The 12022-nt window shown below is 43.3% G+C and overlaps 1 protein-coding gene across 1 annotated transcript in view; it reads right to left on the reverse strand.

Moving 5' to 3' along the window:
* Positions 1-9981: 9981 nt before the first annotated feature.
* Positions 9982-12022, reverse strand: part of sptbn5 (spectrin, beta, non-erythrocytic 5) — a 44553-nt gene continuing 42512 nt past the window's right edge. The window contains exons 79-80 of the mRNA XM_070842971.1: positions 10800-10996; positions 9982-10707 (exon numbers count right to left, since the gene is read on the reverse strand). Of these exons, the coding sequence (XP_070699072.1) occupies positions 10577-10707; positions 10800-10996 (328 nt within the window). The 3' untranslated portion in view covers positions 9982-10576. The remainder of the gene's footprint in view (positions 10708-10799; positions 10997-12022) is intronic.

The following is a 12022-nucleotide window of genomic DNA, read 5'->3' on the forward strand; positions in this document are numbered from 1 at the left end:
GGAAGATTATTGCTTGAAAGCTCCTAAAAAAAGTGAGTCTTTAGTAGCGATTTTCTTTTGTCAGACAGATTTTTCCACGTTCAAATGTAATAATAATAATAATAATAATAATAATAATAATAATAATATAATAATAATAATAAGAAGAAGAAGAAGAAGAGGAGGAAGGGGAGGAGGAGGAGGAGGGATGATGAACTCTTTGCTTTGGCGCATTTTTCTTACATAAAAACGAGCCTTTGATGATTTAACGTCTGAAAAATAAATTCCTTTTAGAGAATGTAGTTTGTTTTTTCCTTCATGCTTTTATTTTGACGGGACAGTAAATTGGTGCTTGTTTGTCGGATTCTTGGTGACACCGTGAACTCAGCACAGCGCCTGTTTGTTGTTGTTGTTGTTTTGATCACAGGAGGAGGAGGAAGAGGAGGAGGAGGAGGGGAAGGAAGAGAAGAAGAGGAGTAAGGGATGAAGAGGAGAAGGAGGTGAAGAGGAAGAGGAGGAGGAGGATGGAGAAGAAGAGGAGGCCAATGGGAGGAGGAGGAGGAAGAGATGAGATGCAGAGGAAGAAGAACAGGAAGAGTAAAGGATGAAGAAGAGGAGGAGGTGCAGAGGAGGAGGTGAAGAGGAGGAGGAGGAGGAGGAGGATGAAGAGGAAGAGGAAGAGGACAGACGTCCATCCATCTTGAGAGAGAAAACAAACGCAGCGTCTGTTTCAGGGTTTTCAGTGAATATTTGTGCGAACTGAACCTTTAAAGCTGCGTGAAACAGACAAATATGGCCATGAAGAAGAAAAGCAGCCCAAACCAGACTCTGTTCATTTTTTCCTGAATTTTAAAACAGACTAAAGTTCAGTTTGAATTCTTCATCAAACGTTCAGTTTAGTTTTAAACTCTGTTGCTGCTTAAATCTGCAGCGTGACGGATGAGGGATGATTGTGTCTTTGTGTCTTTGTGTCTTTTGTAGGTCCGGTTGGAGTTCAGATCAAACAAGACTCCTTTTATTTGCTTCAGAATTTTAAAACGCAGCATCAATGCTAAAACTGGAGGGAGGGACAGAAACAGCTGGTCACCTACCAGCCGGTACTTCAAACCAGACTAAGTTCATTTTTTCCTGAATTCTGAACCTCATGACAGTGCTGAACCTGCAGCGCTGAGGACGACAGAGGCTGACTTCTGCATCTTGCATCACCAAACCAAACAAAACCAGACTCCATTCGCTTTCTTATCAATTCTAAAACATGTTTGAATGCTAAAAAATGCAGTGTGAAGCCTGAGGGAGAGATTGACAAGTGGCTATTCAAATCAGAGCGGACCAGACCAGACTCCATTCATTATCTTTTGAATTTTAAACCACATTTAACACTAAAACCTGCCGCCTGAAGCATGAGAGAGAGCCTGACTCTCCTTCCCTCTATTGATGCTGAACTACTAACTGGGACTTCAAACCAAACCAGACCCAGTTCATTTTTTCCCAAAATTTAGAACAAAGTTCAAACATTTTAATTTCCTCAGAAAAAGAGGAAATTTGAAATAAACTTTTTCATGAAAATGATAAAAAACTAATTTTCCAGCTGCTTTTTACTGTGAAGCTGTTCTAAGACAACTTAATATCATAAAGCTGAAAATTTAAAAACTTTATGTTCTGCGATCTTCAGCTGAAAATAATTCACTTCACAGTTTGTATGAAACTGATTTATTTCTGATGAGAATAATAAAAAAAGATAATTATCTCTGGGAACTTTCTTTGTGTTTTGGTGTTTGGAAGGTTTTTAAATTTGATCAGAGCTGCAGAGAAAACAGAACGAGGCGCCGCCCTCTGACCTCCGTCATAATTAACATCATCTGTTTTCATTTTTCCGTCACTTTTACACCAACTGGTGAAAAATTCAGCCTCCATGTTTAATCAACCTGAAAGATCTGATTCATCCGCAGAGTGAACGAGTTTAAAGTTTAAGGTTTCTGATCAAAATCTCTGATCCAGATGTGAAACAGCTGCAGAGCATTAAGGGTTTGTTAAGGGGTTCTCAGCAGGGTTTTAAGGGGTTATTTCACTGGAGTGTTCTAAGGGGGTTCCAGTGGCCTTTATGGAGGTCCTCGTGTACTTAAGGGGGTTCATCAGGGGGTTCTAGGGGTTCTCAACACATTTCAGGGATACTTTAAGGGTTAATTGCAAGTTCTAAGGGGATTCTGGCAGCATTTAAAGAGGGCCTTGTGCACTTAAGGTTTTTCTTTTAGGGTTTCTAGGTGTTCTGTGCTTCTTAAAGGGGCTCTAACATTTAAGGGATTCCTTGGGTTTGTAAGGGGGTAACAATAATGGATTTTCTGAGGCGGCTCTAGATGTTATTAAGGGTTTTCTTGAGGACTTTTTAGAGGTTTTCAGGAGTTTTCAATAAATCCAACAGGGTTCCTAAGTGTTCCACGCCTTAAGAGGATCTATGGGGTTATTAAGGGGTGGCTTTGGTACTTTAGGAGGTCGTGTTGGTTTTAATGGGGCTTTTAAGGGAGTATTAAGGTGTTTTAGGGGTTGTTGGGGGGGTTCAAGGGTAATTGTGGATCCATGTTTGGGTTCTTAAATGGATTCCATCAGTCGTGGAGGTTTCACAATAAAAGTTAAGGGGGTTACTGGTTCTTAAGAGTGATTTTAAGGGTTCTGGGTGCTGCTATAGTATTCCAGGGGGCATTTAAAGGGTTTTAAGGAGGTTACAGGAGTCCAAAGGGTCTCTGTGGGGTTATTAAGGGGGCAGTAGCTGCCCTGAAGACTTCCAGGGACTCTTAAGGGGTTTTATTGGTTCCTCTGTGAGATCTTAAGGGGAGTTCTTGTTGGATTACAGAGATTAAAGGAAAATTCTGGGACTGTTTAAGGTGTTTCTGGAGGTTTTTAAGGAACCTTTGACCCCTGATCTGACTGAGGGATGAAGGATGATTGTTTGTTTTCCATCCTCGTGTCTAAAAACATGGAAACAGCTTCAGTTATTTTGAGTTTCAGGGTCAGAGGGAAAGACGAGGAAGATGAGGAGGAAGAAGAAGAAGAAGAGGACTGAAGGCGCCCCCGAGCGGCAGGAAGAGGAACTACAGCAACACAAACAGTCTGAACTATTTATTTTAAGGGTTTATTTACTTTAAGTTTTTTTTTAATTCACTAGTTTATTTATTAATTATCTATTTTAATGTGTTATTTATTCATTTCAAGTTTTTTAAATTTATCTTTTTTTTTTTATTTATCTATTTATTTATTTTAAGGTTTTTTAAAAATGAGTAAAATTCTTTAGACTTTATTGTTTTAAACTGGTTAATAAACTAGTTAATAAACTAGTTAATAAAGTAGTTTGCTGTGAAACAGGAATCCACTTTAAACAGTCAGAGGTTATTTAAGGGAAAACTTAAGTCTTAATTTTAGTTTATTAAGGATCATTTGCTGTTGAAGTTTGATTTCCTGATATTTTGAGCAGTTTCCAGTTTCCTTCACTGACTAAAGTCTGAGGTGATTTTTATCTTTAGTGAGAATAAAACATTAAATTCTAATAATCACAGTAACAAATCAAAGGTTTTTCTCTGAATCCTCAAAATAAAACCTGTTTCTATTTGTTCCATATTTCTGTGCTGACGAGTTTCTGCTGTAAATATTTAGTGTTAACTTCAAACTCTGAGTGTGAGTCTGTAAACCGAATTAAGGGGCCTCCTCATCCTCAGGTGGAGGGATGAAGAGCCGCAGACGTGATGAAGCTTCAGTCAGAGAAAAGAGAAAAGTTCCTGCTGCAGAAAAACAAGCAGGAAAATCATTAACTGCCGGGCGCCGCGGGGTTAATGGTTCAATCAATGTCAAGCGCTGAAAATAAACTTCTGAACCGGACAATCTGCCGGCTGGAGCCTCAGACTCAAACTGGGAGAGGAGGAGGAGGAGGAGGAGGAGGAGGAGGAGGAGGAGGAGGAGGAGCAGCAGCATTCATGTGGAGACAGCGCCACCCTGTGGCTCAGAGAGGAACCACACAGCAGCTTTTATCTTAACATGAAGCTTCACATCTCAGGATAAAAGGATTCAGGATTATTAAACTGAGACTGATATCACATGTGAGAGGACACGTGTTTAGTTTAATTAAAGACAAGATTAATGAGAAGTACTTTTGTTACTGAGTGTTCTACCAGGAGCCATTAAACTAGAATAAGAAGTTACTGTGCTGCTGTGAAGGTTAGAGTTTATCAGAGTTCACCTTCAAAACTGATTTTTAAAAAGTGTGTGACAGCATCATGGAAAGGATCCCTACAGAGAGAGACCTGGAAGATCCTTTTGGTTTAACCACAAACAGCACACACACCAGACTACATTCACTAAAACAGGGATTTTAGAGAACAGGACACAGGAGCTGCTGCTCTGCTGCTGCCTCCATCAGTCAGTGTGTCTGTGTTATTGTGTGACTTTTGTCCTGTTCTCTAAAATCCCTGTTTTAGTGAATGTAGTCTGGTGTGTGTGCTGTTTGTGGTTAAACCAAAAGGATCTTCCAGGTCTCTCTCTGTAGGGATCCTTTCCATGATGCTGTCACACACTTAGAATAACACTCTGAGCCTGTCAGTGGATCAAACAAGCTCTTTTAGTGGACCTACTGTGATCAGGTGCAGTTGTCCCAAAGGATCACGTTGCAGCCATTGCAGCCCGTTTGGTGTCTGCTGGCTGAGGTGATCTACTGGACCAGTTCCAACACTTTTACTACCTACCAGTCACTCACACACCAGGATGTGGACAGAGAGGATCATGGGTAGAAACACCAGAGTTCTCCTTCCTGCAGCTGTTCTACAGATGAAGTTTAACATATTTACTGTGAAGCCTGAAGTCGACCTTTGACCTCAGCATCACCGATGGGGGAAATGAAAAGTCTGTACGGTTACATAAGGAATCAATAAATCGATAAACGGATGGTGTTTGTAGCTAAACAACACGCGCAGACCTCCTCTGAGAGGAAGAAAAGCAACCAGGAAGCCGACGGCGATGAAATGTGGAGATATTTAATTAAAACATTCAGAGAAATTCAATCAAATTAATGAGTTTGGCTCGTGTGCGAAATTCTGTTTTAACAATATTTCCCATAAATCTACGACATTGTGATGAAAGCAGAGCAGAAATCTGCCAGTAATCAGTCAAATGAATGAGATTATATGTTAACAGAGAGAAGTGAGAGGTGTGGGTGTAAAAGGAGGATAAATAAGTTGGTCCTGAGGCTGAATGACTCTCACTCAGACACTTCAATCGACTTTAATTCCCCAAACCGAAGAAGTGTTTGAACTCCTGAAGCCTTAATCTGACTCATTATTTTTAATGATTGACTTATTGATCGGCCTGAATGGAGGAGAGGATGAGTCTGAAGATGTTTGGATTTGTTGCTCATTAATAAATAAAGAGAGTTCATCTCCAACAACACTGAGTCATTAAGACCAAAGTTTGTCTTGTAAACTCTCTCCAGCGTGGAGCATCCTCCCCGTTAATGTGGCGTCTTCACGCCGCCACCAACCTTTTCTGCTCCTAAATGCGGCGGATTGAGTCTGAATTGATTTGTGGTCGATAGTTTTCTGTGAGCGAGTGTCACTTTTCATGAGGGTGGAGATCAGGACTGATGACGTCACTTCAGACGGTTTAGGGGTCAGATCCTCGTTCAGACGGCGATCTATTCTGTACTGTTACCATGGAGACACTGGTCAGCATCACAGTCTGTATAAAGAAGCGTCCTCTGATTGGTCGGTATCAGTCTGTAAGGAAGCGTCCTCTGATTGGTCGGTATCAGTCTGTAAAGAAGCGTCCTCTGATTGGTCGGTATCAGTCTGTATAAAGAAGCGTCCTCTGATTGGTCGGTATCAGTCTGTATAAAAAAGCGTCCTCTGATTGGTCGGTATCAGTCTGTATAAAGAAGCGTCCTCTGATTGGTCGGTATCAGTCTGTAAAGAAGCGTCCTCTGATTGGTCGGTATCAGTCTGTAAAGAAGCGTCCTCTGATTGGTCGGTATCAGTCTGTATAAAAAAGCGTCCTCTGATTGGTCGGTATCAGTCTGTATAAAGAAGCGTCCTCTGATTGGTCGGTATCAGTCTGTATAAAGAAGCGTCCTCTGATTGGTCGGTATCAGTCTGTATAAAGAAGCGTCCTCTGATTGGTCGGTATCAGTCTGTGTAAAGAAGCGTCCTCTGATTGGTCGGTATCAGTCTGTATAAAGAAGCGTCCTCTGATTGGTCGGTATCAGTCTGTGTAAAGAAGCGTCCTCTGATTGGTCGGTATCAGTCTGTATAAAGAAGCGTCCTCTGATTGGTCGGTATCAGTCTGTATAAAGAAGCGTCCTCTGATTGGTCGGTATCAGTCTGTATAAAGAAGCGTCCTCTGATTGGTCGGTATCAGTCTGTGTAAAGAAGCGTCCTCTGATTGGTCGGTATCAGTCTATAAAGAAGCGTCCTCTGATTGGTCGGTATCAGTCTGTAAAGAAGCGTCCTCTGATTGGTCGGTATCAGTCTGTATAAAGAAGCGTCCTCTGATTGGTCGGTATCAGTCTGTATAAAGAAGCGTCCTCTGATTGGTCGGTATCAGTCTGTGTAAAGAAGCGTCCTCTGATTGGTCGGTATCAGTCTGTAAAGAAGCGTCCTCTGATTGGTCGGTATCAGTCTGTAAAGAAGCGTCCTCTGATTGGTCGGTATCAGTCTGTATAAAGAAGCGTCCTCTGATTGGTCGGTATCAGTCTGTATAAAGAAGCGTCCTCTGATTGGTCGGTATCAGTCTGTATAAAGAAGCGTCCTCTGATTGGTCGGTATCAGTCTGTATAAAGAAGCGTCCTCTGATTGGTCGGTATCAGTCTGTATAAAGAAGCGTCCTCTGATTGGTCGGTATCAGTCTGTAAAGAAGCGTCCTCTGATTGGTCGGTATCAGTCTATAAAGAAGCGTCCTCTGATTGGTCGGTATCAGTCTGTAAAGAAGCGTCCTCTGATTGGTCGGTATCAGTCTATAAAGAAGCGTCCTCTGATTGGTCGGTATCAGTCTGTATAAAGAAGCGTCCTCTGATTGGTCGGTATCAGTCTATAAAGAAGCGTCCTCTGATTGGTCGGTATCAGTCTGTAAAGAAGCGTCCTCTGATTGGTCGGTATCAGTCTGTAAAGAAGCGTCCTCTGATTGGTCGGTATCAGTCTGTATAAAGAAGCGTCCTCTGATTGGTCGGTATCAGTCTATAAAGAAGCGTCCTCTGATTGGTCGGTATCAGTCTGTAAAGAAGCGTCCTCTGATTGGTCGGTATCAGTCTGTATAAAGAAGCGTCCTCTGATTGGTCGGTATCAGTCTGTGTAAAGAAGCGTCCTCTGATTGGTCGGTATCAGTCTGTATAAAGAAGCGTCCTCTGATTGGTCGGTATCAGTCTGTAAAGAAGCGTCCTCTGATTGGTCGGTATCAGTCTATAAAGAAGCGTCCTCTGATTGGTCGGTATCAGTCTATAAAGAAGCGTCCTCTGATTGGTCGGTATCAGTCTGTAAAGAAGCGTCCTCTGATTGGTCGGTATCAGTCTATAAGGAAGCGTCCTCTGATTGGTCGGTATCAGTCTATAAAGAAGCGTCCTCTGATTGGTCGGTATCAGTCTATAAAGAAGCGTCCTCTGATTGGTCGGTATCAGTCTGTAAAGAAGCGTCCTCTGATTGGTCGGTATCAGTCTGTAAAGAAGCGTCCTCTGATTGGTCGGTATCAGTCTGTGTAAAGAAGCGTCCTCTGATTGGTCGGTATCAGTCTATAAAGAAGCGTCCTCTGATTGGTCGGTATCAGTCTATAAAGAAGCGTCCTCTGATTGGTCGGTATCAGTCTGTAAAGAAGCGTCCTCTGATTGGTCGGTATCAGTCTGTGTAAAGAAGCGTCCTCTGATTGGTCGGTATCAGTCTATAAAGAAGCGTCCTCTGATTGGTCGGTATCAGTCTGTAAAGAAGCGTCCTCTGATTGGTCGGTATCAGTCTGTGTAAAGAAGCGTCCTCTGATTGGTCGGTATCAGTCTGTGTAAAGAAGCGTCCTCTGATTGGTCGGTATCAGTCTATAAAGAAGCGTCCTCTGATTGGTCGGTATCAGTCTGTAAAGAAGCGTCCTCTGATTGGTCGGTATCAGTCTGTATAAAGAAGCGTCCTCTGATTGGTCGGTATCAGTCTGTAAAGAAGCGTCCTCTGATTGGTCGGTATCAGTCTGTATAAAGAAGCGTCCTCTGATTGGTCGGTATCAGTCTGTATAAAGAAGCGTCCTCTGATTGGTCGGTATCAGTCTGTATAAAGAAGCGTCCTCTGATTGGTCGGTATCAGTCTGTATAAAGAAGCGTCCTCTGATTGGTCGGTATCAGTCTGTAAAGAAGCGTCCTCTGATTGGTCGGTATCAGTCTGTAAAGAAGCGTCCTCTGATTGGTCGGTATCAGTCTGTATAAAGAAGCGTCCTCTGATTGGTCGGTATCAGTCTGTATAAAGAAGCGTCCTCTGATTGGTCGGTATCAGTCTGTAAAGAAGCGTCCTCTGATTGGTCGGTATCAGTCTGTATAAAGAAGCGTCCTCTGATTGGTCGGTATCAGTCTGTATAAAGAAGCGTCCTCTGATTGGTCGGTATCAGTCTGTATAAAGAAGCGTCCTCTGATTGGTCGGTATCAGTCTGTATAAAGAAGCGTCCTCTGATTGGTCGGTATCAGTCTATAAAGAAGCGTCCTCTGATTGGTCGGTATCAGTCTATAAAGAAGCGTCCTCTGATTGGTCGGTATCAGTCTGTAAAGAAGCGTCCTCTGATTGGTCGGTATCAGTCTATATAAAGAAGCGTCCTCTGATTGGTCGGTATCAGTCTGTATAAAGAAGCGTCCTCTGATTGGTCGGTATCAGTCTGTATAAAGAAGCGTCCTCTGATTGGTCGGTATCAGTCTATAAAGAAGCGTCCTCTGATTGGTCGGTATCAGTCTGTATAAAGAAGCGTCCTCTGATTGGTCGGTATCAGTCTATAAAGAAGTGTCCTCTGATTGGTCGGTATCAGTCTGTAAAGAAGCGTCCTCTGATTGGTCGGTATCAGTCTGTAAAGAAGCGTCCTCTGATTGGTCGGTATCAGTCTGTAAAGAAGCGTCCTCTGATTGGTCGGTATCAGTCTATAAAGAAGCGTCCTCTGATTGGTCGGTATCAGTCTATAAAGAAGTGTCCTCTGATTGGTCGGTATCAGTCTGTATAAAGAAGCGTCCTCTGATTGGTCAGTATCAGTCTGTATAAAGAAGCGTCCTCTGATTGGTCGGTATCAGTCTGTATAAAGAAGCGTCCTCTGATTGGTCGGTATCAGTCTGTATAAAGACGCGTCCTCTGATTGGTCGGTATCAGTCTGTATAAAGAAGCGTCCTCTGATTGGTCGGTATCAGTCTGTAAAGAAGCGTCCTCTGATTGGTCGGTATCAGTCTATAAAGAAGCGTCCTCTGATTGGTCGGTATCAGTCTGTAAAGAAGCGTCCTCTGATTGGTCGGTATCAGTCTATAAAGAAGCGTCCTCTGATTGGTCGGTATCAGTCTATAAAGAAGCGTCCTCTGATTGGTCGGTATCAGTCTATAAAGAAGCGTCCTCTGATTTGTCGGTATCGACCAAGCCTGGAGGTGATGGTCTTACATTCAGCCCGTGGTGAAAACAACGGTCAGCGGGCGAAACTGACTGTTACCGTGGAAACGCTGGTCAGCAGCTGTGACCATGGAGACGCTGTTTAGAAGGTGACACCGAACTGTACTGTGAAAACACTGCTCAGCGGGAGTCGCCGGTTTGTTACCATGGAGACGCGGGTCAGCTCGCTTGTTACCACGGAGACGCTGGCCAGCCGCTGTAACTGACTCATTACCATGGAAACGCTGGTCAGCAGCTGTCACTGGTTTGTTACCATGGAGACCACACTATTCAGCTCTTTAGGAGAAGCACTTAAAAACATTAAAAACACTTTTTACAGTTTACAGTCACTTTATTATTATATTGATCTGTTGATCCAGAATATCCCCAAAAAATCAGAAAACACACTGATAATGGTACCACTACTACTAGTACTACTACTAGTACTAGTACTAACACTAGTATTAGTACTACTAACACTAGTACTACTACTACTAGTAATACTACGACTTCACCGTGTTGTCTTTGAACTGATTTCTTAAATTTAAAACATCTCGTTGAGGTTGTTTGTCGACATGTTCTCCAGTTTCTAATTCTCACAGCGTTCAGCCTCAGAGGTACAAACAACACAACAGAAACAACCAACCCAAGGTCCACTTACCAGCTTTCCTCTGGACCTTTCAACTGCATCTTTCAGCCTTCCTCGCTGGAAGAAAGTCAGTAAGTGGACCTTGTGTCAGAAAACTTCCCTCTGGCTCATTTCTTTGTGATTCTGATGCCTTTTCTTTATTTCCACTTTTCTTATCACTTATTTTTACTCTCTGGCTTCTGTACTTCTGTGAACACGTGGAACAAAAGGAGTTTGTGTGTAAAATGAATTTGAACTAATTAAAATGATCTTTACTTGGTGTCTAACGAGGCCTCGTCAGGAGACGTGTCCTGATCCTAAACCTCTTTACTCCAATATGAACGTCTCTGAAAAGGTTTTACTTCTTAGTGAAAAGCTTCCTGAAGACGCTCCTCCTCGACTTGTCTTTGCTCCCGTCATCAGTTACCTGGGGGGTCCCTGTGGGGGGGTCCTGGGCGTCGGGGGGCCGGTTGTGGCGGCTCTGCGTACCTGCAGCGTGACAAACCAAACATCCACAGAGTCATCGCCGTGCTCACTGATCACCTGGTCGTCAGGGTTACGCGGCGTGCACGTGGTCTCACCTGAGGTCCCGGCCTCCCCGTCGTCAGGGTAACGGTGTATGTTGTAGTACGTGTGGGGGGGTTTGGGCGGAGGCGGCCCGTCACTGGATGGTTGTCTCTCCAGGCTCTCAGCTCGCCCGTCGAGCGGTTTGCTGGAGGTCAAATCGTCCGGAGCCTCGGCCAACTTCTCCAGACTCAGGTTGACTGACGACGGCCTCCTGAACCACAACCACAAGCTAACGTTAGCTTCAGCTAACACACAAAGACACTAATTTCTCCGTTGATTTAACGGAAATCTGAACTTAGATTAGACGAGTACACAAGTACTCTCAGCATCATGTAGTTAAAGTATCAGTCAAAATTTAGCACAACTGGTTTTATGGTCTTTTAACCAAACCGTAGTTTAAATGGCTCTTTGCGGCGTGGATTACGAACATCGCACAGTAAATATTGAGACAAAGCCCATGTACAACCTTGTTCTTATTTTCTAGATTTAAATGATGCTAAACCCTGCTGGTTGTCATCGTTGTCCTACTTTTGGACATTTGGACATTAGCATGGTGGCTAACATAACACCTTAGACACAACAGCTAATCTGGGTTGTACATCAAATACTGATAATTAGTTTGACCAACTAGTATATCAGGTGCCGACGAGGACGGGTAGCTACATTAAACCAACTAGTCGACTACTTGCGTGGATCCCTGCCCCAAACCACAGACTGAGCTAGCATGCTAACATGTTTTAGCTGAACAAAGGGGAGCATTAGAACTAATCTTGAGAGTAGAAGCACGGGGAGCAGTTTAAGTTAAAGAGTTAATGTTACAGGGCTAGTATTCATTTAACTAATTCTGTGTGTTAGCCAAAGAGCTAATGTTAGCTTGTAGAAACTGGGGATATATTAAGAGAAAACATTTAGGAAAGAGAAAAGTCTGAGTCCGAGGCCTGGTTAGCCTAGCTTAGCACAGAGACCAGACCTGCCAGCTGGTTTACAGCTTGTATCTTGTTAGCTAACACGCTAAACCCCGGTCCACCCTGTCACCAGCTTCAGAGTTTCCACTGAGGTCAAACCAACTAGCTTGGATGCTAACTGCCGCTAAAGCCAACGTGTCTCCTTTTTCCACCTCTATTTCTGCTCCTGTTGAATAAAGACCACGTCCCTCCTGCAGGAGTCACTTCATTAGAGTATTTCATGCCTGCATTAGTCACGTCGCCTGTGCAGCACGATGCTTCTCCATGCTGCA

This window comes from Pempheris klunzingeri, chromosome 13, assembly GCF_042242105.1.
Source record: "Pempheris klunzingeri isolate RE-2024b chromosome 13, fPemKlu1.hap1, whole genome shotgun sequence".
NCBI lineage: Eukaryota > Metazoa > Chordata > Actinopteri > Acropomatiformes > Pempheridae > Pempheris > Pempheris klunzingeri.